Source organism: Vombatus ursinus, unplaced genomic scaffold (genome assembly GCF_900497805.2).
Source record: "Vombatus ursinus unplaced genomic scaffold, bare-nosed wombat genome assembly UNPS02014868.1, whole genome shotgun sequence".
Classification (NCBI taxonomy): domain Eukaryota; kingdom Metazoa; phylum Chordata; class Mammalia; order Diprotodontia; family Vombatidae; genus Vombatus; species Vombatus ursinus.
The window spans coordinates 648,574-670,926 of NW_020954646.1; the positions used below are offsets into that span (position 1 = coordinate 648,574).

General features: G+C 45.0%; 1 protein-coding gene across 1 annotated transcript in view; it reads left to right on the plus strand.

The window, feature by feature from the left end:
• Positions 1–21,209, plus strand: part of LOC114028041 (zinc finger protein 260-like) — a 23,054-nt gene extending 1,845 nt beyond the window's left edge. Inside the window, exons 2-5 of the mRNA XM_027842230.1 lie at positions 7,116–7,197; positions 12,880–13,006; positions 13,701–13,796; positions 18,871–21,209. Coding sequence (XP_027698031.1) covers positions 7,165–7,197; positions 12,880–13,006; positions 13,701–13,796; positions 18,871–20,555 — 1,941 coding nt within the window. The 5' untranslated portion in view covers positions 7,116–7,164 and the 3' untranslated portion in view covers positions 20,556–21,209. The remainder of the gene's footprint in view (positions 1–7,115; positions 7,198–12,879; positions 13,007–13,700; positions 13,797–18,870) is intronic.
• The last annotated feature ends 1,144 nt before the right edge of the window (positions 21,210–22,353 follow it).

Genomic DNA, 22,353 nt, shown 5'->3' on the forward strand with positions numbered 1-22,353 from the left:
CCTCACCATCACCATCATCATCACTATCCTCATCACCCTCACCGTCATCATCACCATCCTTGCTTTAAGGGTTGCAAAGCTCCATTGTCTGAGTCTGGATTCGAACTCCAGGATTCCCGATTCCCCTGATTCTAGCTGCTGTTGCTGCCTCGCACCATCTTAGGATCCTAGGATTTAGAGCTGGAAGGACCCCTTGAGAGCAAGCCTGATGCTCTCATTTTACAGATGAAGAAATTGAGACCTAGACAGGTTAAGTAACTTGCCTAAGGCCATGTAGGTATAAGAAGGAAAGGAGGGATTTTCCCTAAATCATTTCCTACATTTCCAGAGCTGGTCATTTTCCTCCAGCACAGGTCTAACCATGCCCCAGTAATCTCCAATGACTCTCTGTTGCCTTTAGGATCAAATATTAAATCCTCTGGCATTCAAAGCCTTTCATAACCTGCCCCTCCTGTTAACTTTGCAGTCTTCTTGCACCTTGCTGTGAGGCATGGTACTTTTAGATCCAGTGACACTGGCCTTCTAGATGTTCTTCCAACAAGATGCTCCATCCCTCGGGTCTGGGTATTTTTTCTGGCTGTCCCCTATGCCTGGAATGCTCCCCCTCCTCATGTCTGCTTCGTGAGGCCCCTGGCTTCTTTCAAGTACGAATTAAAATCCCACTTTCCACACGAAGACTTTCTCACGCCCTCTTGATTCAACGGCCTTCCCTTATCCTGTCTATATCTTGCTTGTACATGTTTGTTTGTTATTTCCCTCATTGCACTGTGCCCTTCTTGAGGGCAGAAACTGTCTTTTGCCTCTTTTTGTATCCTCAGCACTGAGCACAGTACCTGGCACGTAGTAGGTGCTTAGTAAATGCTTCTTGACTGATCAAATTTGAACCCAGGCCCTCCTGACCAAAACTGTTTCCCCCCCTACTGGACTGTCTCCCATCTTCCTTCTCATCTCTTTCCCCATTTGTCTTTGACAAATGGCTTGTTTTGTTTTTATTTTAGTTCTCATTGAGGTCCCTGGCACTGAACTCAAAAGCTGCCTCAGCATTTCAAGGACAGGATGTCTTGTTGGTATAGGACTAGGTACTTCCTCCCCTCACAGAGATAGATCAGAATGCCTCTCTAGGTTGGACACTATATGGTACCATGGAAGAATGCTGACCTTGGAGTCATAGGACCTGAATTCAAATATTAACTCTGCACCTTATGAGCTGTGTGAACTTGGGCAAGCCCCTTCCCATCACTCTGGGCTTTAGTTTCCTCCTATATAAAATGGGGTGGTGGGGGGGAGGGGTTGGACCACATGGCCTCAAAGTTCCCTTAGCTCTAGTTCTGTGGTCCTTTGGGGTTTTCAAAGTGCTGTGGTTAAACTGGGCATTCTCACCCTGTCATCAGAGCTGCTTATTATTGGACCCAGAACTGGTACGTTTACGGCTTGGGGTAGGATCTGCCAGGCTGGTGTTTCATGGGCCCAGCCCTAGAATCTTGGTACTCTCTGTGCCACAGTGAGGAATGAGAGCTCCATGGGACTCTAAATTCACTGGATTTTGGCTAAAAGCCCTGGCCTTGACTAGATTGAGAGCTGGGAAGGACCCTGGAGATATCTAGGCCAACCTCCTCAATATACAGAGTGGGTTCAACAAAAGTAACCCACTGGATGTCATGCAACTACTGAAGGCCAGAGGCAGGCTTTGAACCCAGGTCTTCAGAAATCCAGTGCTCTCTTCCCCATGCTAGGCTGCATCTTCAAGAGTGCCTTGTACAGGTATTTCCTTTACTGTTGACTAAATGAATGCCATATATCACATGCTTACTTACTGGCATGTCCAGAGGTTCTTGGGGTTGTCTATGTAAGTCTTAGGTTGGATGTACAATTGACGCCTCTGGTTCCATTCCACTGCCTCTATCTTTTCTGTGGTATGAGGAACTCCTGGGAGAGTCTCCAAGGTCCAGCCTGGAGCCCTGGGAGAGGTACAATTCTTTGCCAGGGAGAATGATCTATGCCCCAGAGTGAAGGTCTCAGCTAACAAGGCCTTGCTGTTAAGCCCCCGGTTCTAGCTTGGCATGAAGGTGAAGCTAGTCCAGGCACCTTTGGGAGGCAGGAATCAGTCTTTGGAGAGAACAGATTTAATCTGAGCCCTTTTCACTTGAGAGGACCCTGAGGAGGAGCTGGCTGGGCACATGCCAATTAGGTAGGGATAGAACAGCTAGAAAACAGCAGGGAAGGAGGTGACCACAGAGCACTTATCCTAGTGCTTGAGGAGTGAGGTGAGGATTATAGGGTGTGTGTGTGTGTGTGTGTGTGTGTGTGTGTGTGTGTGCGCGCGCACACACATGCCAAGCCTATGTATTTGTGTGTATGTCTGCATGTATCTTTTGGTGTCTATGTGTGTGCTGGGGCCGAAGCTGGCCAGGGGAGGGGAGAGTGTAAGGTATAGTCTCATAGAGGAGTAGCTTGCCACACTGATGGTTAAATGGTTTGACCAAGGTCAGAAAACTGCTGGGCTTCAGAGCTAAGTATGAGCCCAGGTCTTCTGGACTCCCAGGCTGGCCCTGTGCTCACCATTCTATACTGCCTTAGCTTTGGTTGGTGCTGATTCTATGGACCAGAAATGGGATTTCCTTTGTGTCAGACCAGCTCCTGGTGAGGAAGCTCCCTCCCTGATACAGACTGGCCCCGTTCTGCCATCTTGAGTCTTACCTGACACTTGCTGCGTTCCCATCCATGTTACTTTCCTTCCTCCCTTTCTCCCTCCCTCCCTTCCTTCCTCTTTTTCTTCCTTCCTTCCTTCCTTCCTTCCTTCCTTCCTTCCTTCCTTCCTTCCTTCCTTCCTTCCTTCCTTCCTTCCTTCCTTCCTTCCTTCCTCCCTCCCTCCCTCCCTTCCTCCCTCCCTCCCTCCCTTCCTTTCCTCCCTTCCTTCCTCTTTTTCTTCCTTCCATCCATCCTTCCTTCCTTCCTTTTTTTCTTTCTTCTTCCCTTCCTCCCGCTCTCCCTCCTTCTTTCCTAATGTATTTATTGCTGAATGATTTATAATTTGTCCTTCCCACTCTCTTCCTCAATTAAACAACCCCCAAACCACGTTCTTCTTCACCTGTTTGGCAGGAGGAGAGCAGCGGGGTTATGCCTCCTCAGCCTCCTCAGCCTCCTCAGCCTCTTCAGCCTCCTCAATGTTCTGACTCCTGGTTTCTAATTTAATTGATCAGTGTAATCAGATCTTTCCGGGCTGATTGTCTCTGTAACCTTGCTGTTCCTGGAAAGTTGCCCTCCTAGCTCAGCCTATTTACAATGATTTGGTACCAGGCTCTCCTGTAAGGCAGAGAAGTGACCGCTTTTCTGGCTGCTAGCAATTGCTATGAATGAAGGAGAGTAGGGAGGGCAGGAAGGAAGGGAGGGGAAAGGAATAAGCATTTATATAGCACCCACAGTGTACTAGGCACTGTACCAAGTGCTTTACAATGGATCCTCACAACTCTTGCTTCTAATAGGAGGTGCTATTATTATCCCTATTTTACAGATGAAGAAACTGAGGTGAACAGAGGTTGAGCGACTTGCCCAGGGTCACACATCCAGTAAGTGTCTGAGGCCAGATTTGAAGCAAGTCTTCCTGGCTACAAGCCTAGTCTACTGAGCCACCCAGCTCCCTCAGCTATGCCTGAGTCAATGAAAAGGCATTTATTAAGCCCCAGGCACTATTTGCAAAACTGTGCTAAATGCTAGGGACACAAACAGAAAAGGCAGACAGTCCCTGCTCTCAAGGAGCTTACGTTCTAATTGGGGGGGGGGGGTGGGAAAGTGCGGTGGTCCTGAGGGTGCTGCCCGAGCAGATGGCGGTGTAGCTTCCTCAATGTCAGTCCCCGATAAAACAGTGCCCATTTTGGGTGCTGAGCCATTTGGGGGTGGGAACTCTTTTCGGTTCCTTTGTCGTTGTGGCCACAGTGGCACTTGCCAGACCACGTCTCCATACATGACTTCCCTGGATGTTGGCCTTGGGGGCTGGGCTGGGGGCTCTGCCATTGGGGGAGGATGCTGTTCCCAGGGCTCTGGGGCTCAGGTTCCATCAGGGTGTGGGAGGAGGGGATGGTGGCTTGTCCTGCCCGACATCTGCTGCCTTCTGTCTCTCAGGTTCTATTAAATTAGCGATGGCCATGGCATACCAGGCAGCCACACGTGGAGCCTGCTGCCTGGGTGCGCCATTTTGCTCTTAATGCCACACAGGGCTCTCACTCCCTCCCACTCTTGGTAAATAGGCTTTCATCCACCAGCAGCTGCCAGGCCATTTTGATCTCCTGACAAGTCGGTAATTAGATTGAACAGGAGTGAGGCTGCCCAGCTCCTGCTGGGCTGCCCAGAGGGTTATTTATGAAGGCTTAGGGGAATGGGTTTGGTGGTTCTGTGGAACATTCTGACAAATGGACATGATTGTCGGAGACTTTCAAATCTTTCCCATTCCGCCTTCACTCCGTACTCCCCCCAGCCATAAACAAAGAACCTATAGATTTGCCGAGTAATATCTATAGGCCTCTTGAACATCTGTTTACAAAACCCAAATTTACAAAACTGATACATGATTCGTTCAACCTCTCTCTTGACCCTTCCCTTCTTTCTGTGTGCCTGGTCACTCTTCCCTGCCCCCTCCATTCATGTCTTTCTCTCCCCTTGCCAGCTACATTGCAATGGCATCTTAGCTCCATAGGAGCAGGGCCATGAGCTCACAGATAGCAATCTAGGAGGGTTTTTTCCAGGGTGTAGGAGACATGCACATGCTTATAGGCAGTATTAGATGGCAGGGAGGCTGAAGATTTGAGAGTGAGTGGGGGCAGTAGGTGGGGCAATCTGCTGCAGCCAAAAGGGAATGGGACCCTGGGTGCTGAGCCTTGTCTTGGAGGAGGGCTCCCTCTTTATCAGCCTGGAATGAAGGAGGAAAGAGTGAGAGATGGTGGTGGGGGTGGGGAGAGATGAAATGAGCTAAGGATCCTTCTAGCTCACAAGCTATGATGTCATGTTGAATAGCATGGTTGGATCCCTGGGGCCATCTGCTTGGGAAATTAGTTGACACTGGCCCATTTGTGACTGCTCTTGGTCCAGTGATTTAAGCAGTTTTGAATTCACCTGATGATATCTGGCAACATATCTTCACCTTGTCCACAAGTTACAGATTGGGAGACTTTGTTAGACAAAGTTACCTTAAGGATCAAATTAAAAACGCTCTGTTTGGGTCCTGAAAGCTCTTTGTAACCTGGCCCCGCCTACGTTTTCAGTCTTCTTTCTCCTCCATGTACTCTGTGATCCAGTAACACTGGCCTCCTGGCCGCTCCTCTAGACTCTGGGCATTTGGGAGCCCCTGGCTCCTTTTTTTAATTTTTATTTTATTCCCTGGCTCCTTCTTGTCTCTGTCCCTTGACTTTCCTAGCTTCCCACTGCAGGAATTCCTTCCTGATGCCCCTTTTTTGCCTTCTTTCTGAGATTATCTCCAATTTAGGTGGCTCAGTGGATAATGCACAGCGCCTGGAGTTAGGAAGACCAGAATTCAAATCCAGCTTCAGACACTTACTAGCTGTATGACCCTGTCACTTAACTTTAGTCAGCCTCAGTTTCCTCATCTCCAAAATGGGGATAATAATAACATCTCCCAGGGTTGTTGTGAGAATCAAATTGGTTAATACTTGTAAAGTACTTTGCAAACCTTTAGGTGCTGTCCAAGGTGCTAGCCCTCTTCCCCTTTGTCCTCTTCCTTTTCGACTGCATTTCTCTTATTAGTGATTTGGAGTGTTCTTGGATAAGTCACTTTCACGGCTCCACCCATTTTTCCTATTTCTGTCTTTTGTCATCTTTGCCAATTTGTTAGGTATCAGGGCTGCATAACTGTCACTTAAGCCCCTCCAGAGGGGCTGACTCCTCTTTCATGGTTCTTATCTGTCACCTGTGCTCCCACTTCTGGGGATTCTCTATCAATCTCTAGCTGCCAAAGGACTCACTCCAGGGAATCCAGCCAGTGGATGCCCCGCACATCTTTTGAGCTAGGAAGGGAAGTGGGGAAGTATTTGTCTTCATCAGTGGAAAAAAATGACTAAGGCACAGAGAGGCCGAGGTGCACATTCAGTATCACGCAGCCCCGAGTGGGGGCAGAGCTTGGTGACTTAGACTCTTCCGGCATGGCCGAGCAGCCTCTCTTTGTTGGTCAGGCTCCGCCCAGGCTGTCTGCTGTGCCTGGGATGCCCTCCTTCACCCCTGCCTCTTAGACTCCCTGGCTTCTTTCAATGCCCAGCTCACGAGGCCTCCTTTATGGGGCCTTCCCTGATCCCCTTCCCTGCCTCGCCTCTTGAGATTACCTTGTCTTTATATTATGTAAGTGTCTCTGTGTTGTTTTCCTCCAACAACGTGGCAAGCAAGGCCTTTGTCATTTTTATCTTTCTTTGGGCAGCTAGGGGGTTCAGTGGATAGTGCAGTGGACTCAGAATGAGAAAGACCTGAATTCAAATTCTGTCTCACATTTACTTAGCAAGTCACTTAGCTTTTCTCTGCCTCAGTGTCTTCATCTGTAAAATGGGGATGATAAAAGTAATTACCTCCCAGGGTTGTTGTGAGAATGAAATGAGACAATGCTAGGTCTTATTTGTCCCTACAGTAACCAGCACATGTTGTCGTTTGGTCATTCAGTGGCGTCCGTGGATTTTATCCGTGGGGTTTTCTTGGTAGAGATACTGGAGTGGCTTACCATTTCCTTCTCCAGTGTGGCCCCATTTTACAGGTGAGGGACTGAGGCAGATGGGGTTAGAAATGACTTGCCCAGGGTCACACAGTAAGTATCTGAGGACGGATTTGAACTCAGATCTTCCCCGACGCTAGGCCCGGTGCTTTATCCACTGTACCACCTAGCACAAAGAAAAAGCTTGCTGATTACTTGTCTCTTGTTGATTTATTGATATCCATAGCCTTTCTCCCTGATAGTAGGTAAGGGCAAGTCTCTACCTGAACTATTTAACAGGCGTTTATTAACTGTCTTTGAATTCTCACGCTGTGGCCTCATACCCAGGTAACTTGTGGGAAATCTCACTCTGGTGAGTTTTAGAACTGCAGACTTGCTCATCCACCCTCATGCCTTCTTTCTTCTGTCCTAGTTCTGCCCTTTATCAAGACAGGAGCGTTGAGGAGACTGAGGAGGAAGGAATGATTTCTGGGTTCCTGCCCTCCAGCTTTCAGGTGAGTTAAGACTTCCTCTCCTTCTCCTGAGATACCATTTCATTCCCCAAGCCAGAGACACCTTTCTTTCCCTTATCAGTGGGGGTGGCTCCGCCAAGCCCAGTGTAGGACGCCGAGCCCCACTGATTGTCTCCGGAGAGCGAGCCATTCCCGTGGAACCTCTCTAGAGTTCAGAGATCAGGGGTGAGGAGGCTGTGGCCTCGAGGCCACTTGTAACCTTGAGGGCACATGTAACCTTCTAGGCTGCAGGTTCCCCACCCTGTCGGAGATCCTTACAGCTGGGATGCCTCCGTAATAAAAACAGGCTCGTTTCAGAATGAATATTGACAGCTCCACGATGTCCACACCAGTGATCCAGCAGTTCAGTCCATAGGGCAGGAGGCCGGGCCAGGTGACTACAAAGGTTCCTTCCAGCTCCACAACGTTCTTTTCCCCATATTTGGTACCTTCACAGGGCGTGGTGGTGACCGGGTCTGGATTCTAGAAGACTCCTGAGGGCCTTCAGTGATGGGCAAGCCCTTTCAAAGTCAGGGTGGCTTAAAGCACTGACATAGTCATAGGCCATATGTCTGTCATCCAAGGACCAGCCTCAGTGTTTTTCAGGAAGCCCTTTCCCAGAAAGTTGGCCCCTGGGTGAGGAAGCTACCAAGAGTCACAAAGGCAGTCTGCTCAGGTGGGGAGAAGCCGTATTCTGTGGAAATGGAGGGAGGGCCCAAACCCATCTCTTAATCAGTCAACAAACGGTCCTTTAGCACTTCTCGGACCTGGCACCAATGAACTCAGAGATCTTTTGCTATATGTGCCAATGACTGTTTGTGTATACTTGTCACCGTGCCTTTGACATCCCCCTCTGATATCCGATCGTTCATTCACACTTTTAAAATATAAAGATCGCTCACTAGTGGCAGTCAATAGTGAAACTCTTAGTTCTGCTAAGTTTTACTTTGCGTTTTTCTCTTTCTGAATTTTTATCTACTCCTTGCGATGGACACAGAGTGCGTCCCATCACTTTGATAGGCTACAGTTTGTTGTACTCAACAGGGCAGCTAGCTGGTGCAGTGGAGAGAATGCTAAGCCTGGAGTCAGGGAGACCTGAATTCAAATCTGGCCTCAGAACCTTACTAGCAGTGTGACCCTGGGCGAGTCACTTGATCCTGTTTGCCTCAGTTTCCTCATCTGTCAAATGAACTGGAGAAAGAAATAGCCAATATCCTTGCCAAGAATACCCCAAATGGGGTCATGAAGAGCTGGACGTGACGAAATGACTGAACAACAACAAATCATGCCCATTTCCCATGCATTAAGCATTTAGGTTGTTTCCAAATTTTTATCTGTCTGTCTGTCCGTCTGTCTATCTCTCTCTTGCTAATCATAAAATAGCTAGCATTTAAATATCCACTTAAGGTTTGCCAACTATTTTACAATGATTATCTCATTTCATCCTCACGTCAACCCTGGGAGTGGGAGCTTTTATTTGCCTCCACTTTACAGACAAGGAAAGGGAGAGAACGAGAAGTGAAGGGGCATGCCTAGGGTCACTCAGCAAGGAAGTAGCTGAGGCAGGATTTGAACTCAGGTCTTAGTGACCTCAGGTCCATTGTTCCTGCTGCCTATTATCCAGACAAATAACACAGCATGTTCTAGCACACACCTGTCCCAATGGTTCCTTTAAACAATTGGATGCCTTGGGTCATAACCATAACTGGTTACAGGGTTTATGAATATGGCTAGTGGTCTAACTCTTCCAATATTAAAATTCTTTGGTTCTTCAAACTGTTGAAGCAACAATTCAAATTTTAATAAGATTCGTTCCTGAGGTGGCTATAGAAAGACTTTACATGGCTTTCCGTTCCCATTCATTCATTCTAGATTGGGAAGCCATTTGAACTGAAGAATCCAGCTTTCTTTTGCAGCCCAGGAGTCACAAATCCTCTTGGGAAAGTGGAGGCAAACAGTAGCATAATTGGGCATTTTGAGTTCTAGAAAGATCACGTGAAGCTAAAATTATGGGTTTGTTCTCTTGAGATGAAATTTAGTGGGGACTCACTTCCTCAGGGTCCTAGCGTGATGCCACCTCATCGTGGGGGTGAGTTGGAAAGGACCCTCGAGGCCATGTAACCCAACCCCCTCCTTTGACAAATGATGAGAAGGAAGCCCACAGAAGGGATGGGACCTACCTGTAGTCATGAAGGGAGTCAATGAAAGAGGCCGGATTTACACCTGGGGCCTCTGCTTCTGGGTTTGGTGCTCTGTCCTCTATATCTCTATATGAGGTGGCCTCTACACCTTGCAAGACATGCAGAGGGTCCTGGGTTCTTGAATACAATGGTAGCAGAGCACAAGTTTTGGCAGATTGTACCAAGCAGGCTGGGTCTCAAGCATAGGCTGGGCCTGCTCCTGGACTGCAGGTCAATTGGCTGAGGACCAGGTTGGCTGAGTGCAGAGAGGCTCAGTACCATGTTGGCTTTGGGCAAGAATTTCTTAAAAAATCACTCCAACTCCTGCTTAGTTATAGACAGGTTGCAGGCTGCGTCAGTGAATCTTTACCCTGATGACATCACAGATTTTGCTCTTCTCACCTCTGCAACGTCTATCCCATTTGTCCCTTTCTCTCTACTTATATCCCCATTGTGTTAATCTAGTTTCTTAACCATTCAATCTCTAGCCATGATAGGGCTAGACCATCTCTAGTTGTCCTGGTATCTGGCCACCGGACCCAGATGGCACCAGAGGAGAAAGTGAGGCTGGTGACCTTGCACAGCCCTTCCTCACTTAAATCCAATTCACTTGCAAGTCATGGCACCGTCTTCTTGATGTCATGGTCCTCTTTGAGAACAAAGGAGAAACTACACACAGCCAGGATAGGGAACTCTCCAGTTAAAGTGCCAGTCTTCTTAGAGGATCCTCAAAGATCACACTGGCTCTTTTGTAGACATTTTTGTTGACAACTCTTGTTTTTATGCAGTCTAAATTTCCTCCTGTGTCCCTTGCCCCATCCCAGATAGTCAGCTCATACAACAAAAGAATTTTTTATAGAAAAAAAGAAAGAGGTAGAGAAAAATCACCAAAATCAATCAGTATGTTAAAAGACTGACAGTACATGTAATGTTCTATACCTATGGACCCCCCTCACTCCATGTCTGCAAAGGAGTTGGGGGGGGTCTTTTCATGTTCCTCTTTTGGAGCCATGCTTGTTCTCAGTAATTTTTCAGTCGTCATTTTTGGTTGTTTTATGATTGTTCCTTCTATTGACATTGTGGTACATATGTATACTGGCTTCTTGGTTTTGCTTTCTTCAATTTGCGGTCTTTTAGTGTAGCCATTGCTAAGTCTTGTGTGATTCTGCTTGTGGCTCTGCCATATTTGAATTGTATTTTTTTCTTGTTTCTCATAATATTTTCTCCTTGAGTTAGGAGTTTTGGAATCTGACTATGGTATTCCCGTCTTTGCTCATACCGCTTCTTATGCCTCTAAAGTCCTTCCTACACCCTTCGCTATCTCTCAAAATACTTCCCATTTTTTAAGTCCTAGGGCAAATATCATCTCTTCTCTGAGGCATTTCCCTGATCATTCTCTCCCAATCAAGCAGTAACATTTCTTCCCTTGCATGTTGGGAAGTACTTGGTGGGTACCTCTTATATGCATGTTATTTTGTATTTCTATTATTTCTCTTTATCATAGTGTCTTGTACTAGATGATGCGTGGCATGAGGGCAGGGACCACAGTTTATTTTTCCACCTTTATGTCTTGCCTTGCTTTCTAGCACAGTGTCTAATAAATGTTTGGATTTGCTGGGGAACAATGTTCATGAAGGTCTCTACAATCAATCCAAAGAAAGGTGGCCGTTTTGAAGAGAGAGCACAATGGGCAAAATAGTGACTGGAGGTGGGGTGAACTCACACTTTACTCTAAGATTTACGATTTATTGTCTTGTGTTTCATTCTGCCTAGAATATGGTGATCAGTAATGGAGCATGATTGCTGATGTTAATGTGTATCTGTAAGGTACTAACCTTTTAAAGTGCTGACCTTTCATATGGAACAATTTGTTGTGAGTTAAATCTGCTTTCAGAGTGTTCATTTGTCTGGGGTATAGGTCTTTTCTGAGTTCTAAGATAAAACAGTTTTAGAAACATTTACTATGATTCAGAATTCTGTGACAGTTAATTGCTAATTTTTAAAAATGTAACCAGCTGTACTCTACTGGATCCATATGGACAACAAAATTGTTCAATGATGTAGACAGAAGATAAGAATTTAGCTGCTAAGTCTGTTAAGGTGGAGTTATTCTTTGTAGAGAAGGCCCAGAGTATGAACCCATAGAGATAAGAGAAGAGAGGTGAGAGGACAGATTTCACAACTATACCACCTAAGTGTGAAGCTGATGGTTACTACAGTTGTTGAGAAGGAAATCCAGCTGAGCAGAAGAATAGCTTGGCAACAGATAATCAGAGAAATTACCCAGCAGATCATCTGGTTTGACTCAGACAATGAGGTGTTAGTCAAGCATAGCTTGGGTCAACTCAGCTTAGCAATGGAACCATCCATTCAACATGGAAACAGTTCATCAAGAACATTTATGGAGCGATTATGAGACAGAGGACACTGAAGGCTTTAGTTCTAATACTGAATTACGATGATGGTTTTTTAAAAAATGTGATTCTTTGGCCTTTTTGCTAAGTTAACATTTAAGATCTAAAAGTGTAATTGTGAATGGCTGATTTTGTGTAAGGAGAAGTTCCTCAGTGGGGGATGACTAGAGGACATCGTTAGTTGGGGGGTGTGGCATTCCATCACAGCAGTGTGACCCATAGGACCCTGAGTGTGACCATGTGGTGGTTCTTCTCTGGGCACCAAGATCTGCCAGTGCAAGAACAGGTTGGAGAATGAGTCAAGTCAGAGAAGGCAGGAGAGGTGTGGGTGGCCACTGCACACTCCCATGGCATATCTAATGGAAAGACACATGCTCTTTGTATTAATAATACAATTTCAGACTTTAAATGACATGGCTTTCTCTTTAGCAAACGATTTGTTAGGCTGAACTTGAGCAATAGAGAACAAATATCTACATGCTGAACTCAACAGTGTTCAATACAACTCGAATCTCAGGTGCAGTGGAGAGAGTGCTGGCTTTGGAGTCACAAAGCTCTGAGTTCAAATGGGGCCTCAGACACTTAACTAGCCTGTGACCCTGGACAAGTCACTTAACCTCTGTTTGCCTCAGTTTCCTTATCTATAAAGTCAGAATAATAACAGCACTTATCTCCCAAGGTTGGGAAGATCAAATGGGAAAATATGTGTAAGGTACTTAGCACAGTGCCTGGCATGTAGTAGGTGCTATTTCAGTGTTAGCTCTTCTTTTCCTCCTCTTCTCTCTCCTCCTTGTCATTGTTGGCATCATCTTTGGCATAGAATGTACAGGTTAATGAGTGGGAAGAACCCTGAACTTGGAGCCATAAGACCCGAGTATGAATTCTGGCATGGACATGTATTTTGTGTACAGAATCACTTCTCTTCTCTGGGCCTCAGTTTCATCAGCAAAAATGAGGGGGTTGGATTAAGTGACCTTTCATTTATAGATCTAGGTTCCCATTATCCTGTCCAAAGCCCAGTATATCCCGACAATTCTCTGGCTCTTCCATGGATGGGTCTTAGGTGATCAGGAATTTGTCTGATGTTTCAGGAATCAGTGACATTCAAGGATGTGGCTGTGGACTTCACCCAGGAGGAGTGGAGAAGGCTGGGCCCTGCTCAGAGGGCCCTTTATAGGGAGGTGATGCTGGAGAACTATGAGAACCTGGTCTCTCTGGGTAAGGACCGCTTTCCCTTGGGACTCAGAAACTGTTCACTTGGATGTCATTTGAGTATCACTTGTTAAAGGATGGGCTGGAGGGGAATGTATATGTGTGTGTGTACCTAGAATGCTTAATCTGAATTTTGGATTTTTGTGCAGGAATACTCAGCACTTGGTATGATGTTAGGAGGTTCCATAATCCTTTGTGGTTGATTTTTTTTTGATATTTTGATATTTTTCCTCCCTGTCCCCAGCTGAAGCCCCATAGCTTCCTTGTGGTAGCCCTGAAGCTGCTACTCTGATATGCCAGGTCAAGACCATTGTGAAGGCCCTAGTCCTGTCACCTGAAGACCTGAAGTTTCCTACTCTTTTAGAAGGGAGGGGGATCGATGAACCAATGCTCTTTTTGCATCCAAATCAAACGTGTGATCCATTGTCTTGGACTTCTTTGGGAATCCAGCATATGCTGTAGAAGTCCTCGGTAGGGCCCTCACTCCAGGACATTCTGAGAGGCAGCTTGGCCCAGTGCATGGGAGCGTAGGGCTGCAGGATGCCATCTGTTTCAGTGGAAGAAGATTTTCTAAGACTGGCAGAATCATAGTTTTTTCGATGAATTGCTACTGGGTCCTTCTTCACTGCCCTCTTTTTAATTGAATTTTGAGTTGGCCCTCTGTCCCCAGAACTTTCCCTTTTCCTCTCTTCATGAATAGGGCTTCCAGTTTCCAAACCAGATGTTATCTCCCAGTTGGAGAGAGGTCGGGTGCCCTGGATGCCAGAGGGCGAAGTCTTAAGAGGCGTTTGTCCAGGTGAGTGAGTGACAGACAGCCATGGTGGACGAGAGCTCAGCGGCTTGGTTAGGTGGCTGCACCTTGGAAATGCTGGGCAGGGAGCTCTCCTCACAGAGGGGTCTGGGGGGAAAATCTTGGCCTAGTGTTGTGTGAATTCTCTTTTAGACCCCTTAACTCGCAACTCCCAATAAGCCAGCACAAGCCAGAGATGGGGACACTGCAGTTTTGATTCACTTGGGGTGAGACCCACTTTGCCAGCAGTCGAGGGAAATGTGTCTCTTAGAATCTGGCTGGTAATTATATGAGACAAAAAGAAAAAAACAGAGTGCTTGTCATAATGCAACTGATTACACAAAGAAAAGAGGTGGACTTGTGAAGGTGAATTATTTAACTAGCTGCAGGAGCTAGAGAAGGGCAATTTCCTTGTTAGTGTCATTAGTTAACCTCAAATCAAGAGGGACCGGCCATCGTTTATGAGACAAGAGAAACACGGAAGGTGTAAGTCTTGGGGCTGGGCAGTCCGCATTTGTAATGAGCAAGTCTTTTGCACCAGTTAGGGGAGGAAAGAAGATGCTAATGGGAACCAGCTGTGGTGAGCTGGTCCTCAGTTTGTGCAGGGGTCACACATAGCAAAGATGGCAAATCCACAGCAAAATGGAGCTACTTATGTCAGCTCTTAGCAGACTACTCTTAGCTCTGAGGAATCTACTTTTCTTAGAAATCACTTTTAAGACTAGCTAGCCTGAGCCGGCTCAGAGACTCTTTCCTTCCAATTCACTAAGTCAGTTTCCTGACCTCTCCGTTCCCCTACCCCCCCGTATTTCCCAGTCTCGAATGAAAAGTCATTCCTTTTCATTTAGTTTTTAAGCTTAAAAAGTTCTTTCAAAACTTAGTACCATCCACAAAAACAAGCGCCTGTACTTAATTGCTTTAAGTAATATTATGTAATTACTAATATATCACGTAGAATAATAATTTATCATTAAATCAATACGTAGTGCTTTAAGCAAGTCACTGTACATATGTTCTCTCATTTTGTCCTGCCAGCAACGATGGGAGGTAGATGCTATTATTGTCCCCATTTTACAGTTGAAGAAACTGAGACAAACAGAGGTTAAATGACTTGTCCAGGGTCACACAGCCAGTATCTGAGGCTGTATTTTAACTCAGGTCTTCCTGACTCTGAGTTTAGCACTCTTACCTACTAGACGCCCAGCTGCCTCATTTGCTGGTTACCACCAAGTTGGAGATATGATCATGGTTGTAAGCTTCAACAGTTTTCAGTGTATGTCATTTTTTTAAAGTATATATTGGCTTTAATGGGAGAGAAACAAAGTCCTATTTCCTTCTCTGTGGCCTTTTGAGCAATTTTCCCTTTGTGTATTTTTTCCAGGCTTTATCACAGGGTAAGCGTGGGCATGGTTTTCTTTGCTTCTTCCTCAGTCTGCATCGTGTCTTGTGTTCCCATATTGATTTCTACTCCTGTTTGTATTTTCTTATGGTGTAGTAATAGTGTTCCATTAAGCTAGTATCTCAATTGAGCCATTACCCAATTGGATGTGTGGACTGTTTCCAATTTTTGCTATCATGAACAACTATGAATATTTTGGCATTCATATTTTCCACTAGCTCATAGCTACCTAGAATATTCTCAATCTCATTCTCTCTCGGTCTCTCTCTCTCTCTCTGTGTCTCTCTCCTCTGTCTCTCTCTTCTCTCTTTGTTTCTGTCTCTCCCTCTCTCTCCTCTCTCTCTCTCTCTCTCCCTCGCTCTGTCTCTCTCTGTCTCTTTCTCTCTCTCTGTCTCTCTTCCCTCCCCTTCTCTGGTTCCTTCATTTCTGTCATTTCTTACCCATGCTCCTTTAGGGAGGGCCCATTTCCTATTGTCTTTACGTCTCCCAGCACCTGGCATACTTCCTGGCCCAGGGCAGATGCTTCACAAAATGAACTAAATGATTGTGTAATAATATTTCACTCTACTCTCATTTTTCTACTCTCATTTGTTTAGCCATTCATTTGTTTCCACTTGTTTTCAAGTTTTTGCTATTGTAAATATTGCTGCTAAGAATATTTTTGGACTTTTCTTCCTTTTAGGAGGAAAGCATATATGGAAAGCAGCATATATAGAAAACTTCCCTTCCCCCTGTGCTTTCTTTCTTTTTTATTTTGGAAGCATTGCTTTTTGTTGTGTAAAAGCTCTTTCTATAATTAAGCTTTATTTGCTCTTCTGTAGTTCCTTCCTTTTGTTTATTAGATATAAAATGGCAAACCTCCACCATGGTGATAAAAGCCACTTGTGTCTAATTCTTTTTATGCTTTTTAAATAAATGGATCACTGATTCAATTTAGAATGTATTGTGGCACATGAAGTGAGATGTAGTATCTAATTCCATTGTTACCATCGTACTGCTCTCCTGTTTTCACAGCACAGAATCTACAAGAAGGGCGGAAGAGGCCACGTGATTCAATAAGCATTTGCTAATGCCTGCAATGTAACCCTAATAGATGCAGGGAGTAAAAAGGCAAAAATGAAACAATTTCTGCCCTCCAAGAACTTTCTGTTTACTGAGTGGGTTGGTGGTGGCAGCAACGTGTATGGAGATAAGTAAATACAAAGTAATCCCAAATCTTTTCAGTGTGGAGACGACGTTGTTCCAGGGGGTGTTGGAGGTGGTAGATGAGGGACCCTCTTTATTGGAATTTCCTTCAATCATGAATGTAGATCTGGAGACGGCTTTTCTGTATTGGTTGCCGAGGGCTCCAGAACACCAAAGAGGTAAAGAACCCCTAGGGGTTCTTGGTCCAGAGTTCTTCCCACCATCCCCTGCTGCTTCACCCCCTCATTTTAGCCTCCTGAGTACTTTCTGACTCCTGTCATCTGATGGGTGAGCTTGCTGTCCCAGCTTTCTGTTGTTTGCATATTTGATTGCTTTGGCCCATTTTGTCTGAGTTGTTGATAAAAAGGAGTTTAATTGGACAGTGATCGCCCTACTCCCCAGTGCCTCACATTTTAAGTTTAGTCTTTTCTGCCATAAACTTCTTAAATTCATGGGGCCTTTTAAATGACTATATAGTGCCTTTTGACAGAATGAGAAGCTTTGCAGGGAAGCTGATTTGGAAATGAAGTGCTGGATTGCTTAGCTCGGGCTCTGTCCCAGCTTCTGTCATTTCTTATTGTTTTTTTCCTCTGTCACGTCACCGTTGTAGAAATCCCTGAGAATCGTGTGTCTGTCCAAGTTGAATGCGTGCTTCAGGCATTTTGGGCCTTCTCTTCTGTTGATCTGCAATCTCTTCCTGATTGTGTATGTGGGATATTTTTCCTTTATGACTCCTGAGATCCTTCGATCAGATCTGTAGGATGACAGCATGAGGGATTTGGAGGAGGAGAGATCTGAGAGATCATTCAGTCTGACCTCTTTATTTTAGAGGTGAATCCGAGGGAGATTAAGGGATTTGCTTCACATCGTGCTGGTATTAAGTAGCAGTACTGGGCTTCAAATCCAGCCCCCTGACTCCAACTCTGGCTCCCTTTCCACCAGACCACATTGTCTCTTCATCTTCCCTTTACAGTTTCAGGGAAATCCAATAATTCTGAAACTTTCTTCCCTTGCCCTTTTTTCCAGATTGCTCACTTTTGTCTGCAGAGCTTAAAAGTTATTTTCCAACTGAGTATTACCTGAGTTCATTTTTCTGCTGTTTCCATTCTGTCCACCCTTCTGTCTGCCAAGAAAATAGCTGGGTTTTATATTGAATCTCTTGTTTTTTAATGACGTCTATAAGTGGTTTCAGTGTCCTGGAACATAATTCAAAAATTGACATTGGTAGTATGCTGCTGTCTTCTACACTTTCTTGGGCTTCAATTCCCTCTTTCTTCAGTATTTTTTTTGGGTCTCCTTTAGCAAGCTGTCGACTTGTTTTTCATGATTTTCTTGCATCACTCTCATTTCTCTTCCCAGTTTTTCCTCTACTTCTCTTACTTGCTTCTCAAAATCCCTTTTGAGCTCTTCCAAGGCCTGGGACTGATTCATATTTTTCTTGGAGGCTTTGGATGTAGCAGCTTTGGCTTCGTTGTCTTCTGCAGGTTGTATGTTTTGATCTTCTTTGTCACCAAAGTAAGATAATACAGTCTGACTCTTTTTGCGCCGCTCACTCATGATCCCGGTCAATTACGTGAGTTTTAAACTCTTTGTTAAGGTAAGAGTCTGCTTCCAATGTGGAGAATGTACTGTCCCAAACTTCAGGGGTTTGTACAGCTGTTTTCAGAGATACTTCTAGGGACCTGTAAATTTCAGTTCTTCCAAGGTGGTATAATGAGGGGCGGGGTGTTTCCTCTCTACTGCCACAACAAACTCCACCACGCCAGCACTCCTCCTCGTCCCAGGACCGCCCCTCAGAACTGTGACCCAGATCCAAGCACTGGCAAAGCAAGAGATTCCTGCTTCAGCCCTGGCAAAGAGATTCCTGCAATCCCCCTCTGATCAGCCACTCGATTCCCCCTCAGTCTGTGGGCCGGAAGCTCAGGAGGCAGTCGCTGCCCCAGAGGCTGCACTCGGGATTTGCGACTGAGACCTAGCTCCTCTCTCACCACAGTCACAGACTTTTCCCACTGACCTTCTAAGTTGTCTTTGGTGTTTGTGGGTTGAGAAGTCTGGAAACTGCCACAACTGCCCGCAATTCAGTCCTCTGAGGCCTGTTCCAGGGTCGCTGTGGCCTGCGCGCCCACGCCGAACTGCGCTCCTCTCCCCGCCCGGCGTGATATACCTTTCCCATCAACCATCCAGGTTGTCTTTGGCTGGAAATTTGTTTCGCTCTGTCTTTTTGTGGGTTCTGCTGCTTTAGAATTTATTTAGTCATTTTTTTTTACAGGTATTTGGAGGGGTTTGGGGGAGAGCTCAAGCAAGTCACTGCTTTCACTCCGCTGTCTTGGCTCTGCCCCCCTTCAATTCCCTCTTAACAGAGTTTGTTTTACCTTTCCCAAAACGAGCATCTTTCTCCTTGCTGGAAGGCCCAGAAATCCAGACCTAAAGCAGTTTGTGTCCTCCCTCACAGAGATTAGTGGCTGCTAATGGTTCTCTTTTTCTGATTTCTTTCAGATTCCCTTAGTCGTTATGCCAAGCGTGAAATCCAGGGCTCACCTCCAACACATGGCAGCCTTCCCATGGGAGCTCCATTACAGCAAAGCCCACCAAAGGATGGTCCTTTGTATTCCAAAATAGGAAAAGCTGGGGAGTGGAATGTCAGGTTACAGAGACAGAAGACTAAACAGGAGAAACAATTCAGACAAGTAACAGTCACTCACAGAAGAGCTTTGAATAAGGGGAGTGTCCCCGAATGCAATACATTCGGAAGAAGCTTTAGTCTGGGGTCAATCTTTGTTTTACAGCCAAAAGTTCCTCCAGGAAGAAGCCTCCATAAATATGATACACCGGGAAAGAACATCAAATCCTTTTCAGACCTAATTAAGCGTAGTAGGATCTCCCCAGGGAGTAAGCTTTACAAATATAATAGATGCAGGAAGCCCTTCAGTTACCACTCAGACCTCATTCAGTTCCGTAGACTCCATCCTGGAGAAAAGCTGTATGAATGTAATGAATGTGGCAAAACCTTCGGCAGAAGGTCGTATCTTACTCAGCACCAGAGCGTTCACACTGGAGAGAAGCCCCACAAGTGTAATGCATGTGGGAAAGCCTTTAGTCGGTGGGGAAGCCTGACAGAACACCAGAGAATTCATACCGGAGAGAAGCCCTATCAATGTAACGAGTGTGGAAAAGCCTTCAGCCAGAGGGGGCATCTGATTAAACATCAGAGGATTCACACGGGGGAGAAACCTTTTCAATGTAACGAATGTGGCAAAGCCTTCACCCAGAGAGGGCATCTTATTGACCATCAGAGAACTCACACCGGAGAGAAGCCCTATCGGTGTAATGAATGTGGGAAAGCCTTCAGTACATGTTCTTCCTTTATTAAGCATAAGAGAATCCACATTGTAGAGATACCCCTTACTCAATGTGAGAAGGCCCTCAATCAGTGGGAACATCAAAGGATTCATACGGGGTCAAAGCCCTTTGAGTGTGATGACTGTGGGAAAACATTTAGCCAGAGGGGAAACCTTAATAAACACAGGAGAATTCACACTGGAGAGAAACCCTTTGCATGCAATGAATGTGGGAGAGCCTTCAGCCAGAGTGGTCACCTTACTGAACATAAGCGAATTCACACTGGCGAAAAGCCCTATCAGTGCAACGAATGTGGGAAAGCCTTTCGGCAAAACTCAAACCTTACTCTGCATCAGAGAATTCATACTGGAGAGAAACCTTTTAAATGTAATGAATGTGGGAAAACCTTTAGCCACAGGACTTCTCTTATTTATCATCAGAGAATCCATTCTGGAGAGAAGCCCTATGAATGTAATGAATGTGGGAAAGCTTTCAACCAGAGAGGAAAACTTACTGAACATCAGAGAATTCATACTGGAGAGAAACCTTTTGAATGTAAGGAATGTGGGAAAGCCTTCAGCCACAGGGGGAACTTTACTGAACACAAAAGAATTCATACTGGAGAGAAACCGTTTGTGTGTAATGAATGTGGAAAAGCCTTCAGTCACTGGTCATCCTCGATCTATCATCAGAGAATTCATAATGGAGAGAAGCAATATAAAAGCAACAGACGTGGAAAAGCCTTCAGTCAGAGGGGCCATCCTCTTCCACAGCAGAGAATTCATCCTGAGGAGAAGCCCCCCAAATTGAATGAGTGTGGGAAAGCTTCCAGTACCAGCTGAACCCTCTGGAAGTGTCAGGCCATTCAGGCCAAGTTGTAATGACCATGGGGATCCACTTGGGCCAGGTTCATGTCACCATAGAGACTTCAGGCATCTTCAAGGGGAAAGGTTTACATGGGGAAAGTTTCCTAAAGACTTGTCATTTGTCACATAATAGAGAGTCAAAACTGCAACATTTGGTGCATCTTGTTTGGTGCTTTGAGAGGTAATGACTGTTCTTGCTATGATGTCCCTCTTTGCTGTCATTGTGGGGAGGCACATTGCCGAAGTGAGGTCAGCACGGGAGGCTGATGCAGGATCTGAACCAGCCCCTAGCCTATGAGATTACAACAAATCACTTGGGGTACCTTTTTCTTCTAAACTCTATACTAGTAAACAAAACCTACATGACTATGACAAAAATAAAAAGAAGTACTCTTAGGTTAAATCATAAATTCCATTTTTTAAAGTCTGTTAAGCATTTAACAATTTCTATTAACTATGACAAGATGGCAACACAAACATCCCATTGGCTTCCTGGTTCCTTCAGAATGCTTTTTCCTCTGGTGATTTTTCAGAGTTAGGTTGTTGCTGTTACTTAGGTCTTTTTAGCCAATGCCTGTACTGTTCTTTTCATTTTTCTTGATTTTATTGAGTCTGTATCATTTCATAAAAATCTTCCCATAGTTTATTGTAATCTTTACATTTGTCCTTTCTTGAGGCACGCTGATATTCCATTACATTCACATATCCAGACGCATTTCACCATTCCCTCAATCATAAACACGTGGGTGGTTTCCAGTTTGGGGCTATTAGGATTAATGCCCCTATGAGTGTTTTTTTGTATGTGTCTTTTTCTCCTTCTCAGTAATTCCCTTAGAGTCTCATCTTAGAAGTAAAATCAATGGGTCAAAGAATATTAACACTTTTGTAGCATTTTATGCTTGTTTTATATTGCTTTCCAGAAAGTTTGGACCAGTGTACATATCTACTATCAATGTGCCTATTGTGAATTTCACAGTTCCATCATTGTTGAATTTTTATCATTTGATTGAACTATCTTTGCCATCCTAATGGGTCTAAGGTAGTCTTTTGAAGTTGCTTAATTTATATTTCTCTGATTATTAGAGTTGGAACAAATTTTCAACCCAAATCATTGTTATTTTGCAAAACAACTAATCTTTCAGTTTTCAGAGTAAAGGAATAAAAGATAGTTAAAAAGTGACTAAGGTGATTTTTTTTTTTTCACCAGAGACAGGGACATACTTAATATGAATTAAGTCTAGTTGGAATTTCTTTTGAGATTTAAATTAGTTTTGCTTGGGCTTGGATGGGTCCAATTTCTGCCTCTTCTGACCAGGGATTTAGCATAGAATCAAAGGAAGTCAACCCTGGAAGGGAGTATTCACCATCATCTATTATGAAGGTTCTTAACTTAGAGTTCTTGAACTTGTTTTTAAATATGTTTCAATCACTGTGTTTCAATAGCATTGATCTCCTTTTGTAATCTCACATATTTTATGCATTTAAAAACATGGTTTTGAGAAGGACTCCATTGTCTTCAGCAGCCTGCCTGCCCTAGAACACAAAAGAGGTTAAGACTCCCTGACCTAATTCATCTTCTACCTTTGGGGTTTGAGGATGTTGGGGAGAGCCAACAAAGTGCTTTGAATTTGTCTATTGGTGCCATAGTAGATGGGGAATTCCAACCTAGACAGCCTGAGAGATCATAATGGTCTACATCCTTTGGGTACAGCTGATTCTGAGGAGGAGATCTGGGAACAGGGCCTAGTGCTACAGTCATGATCAGTCGATACTT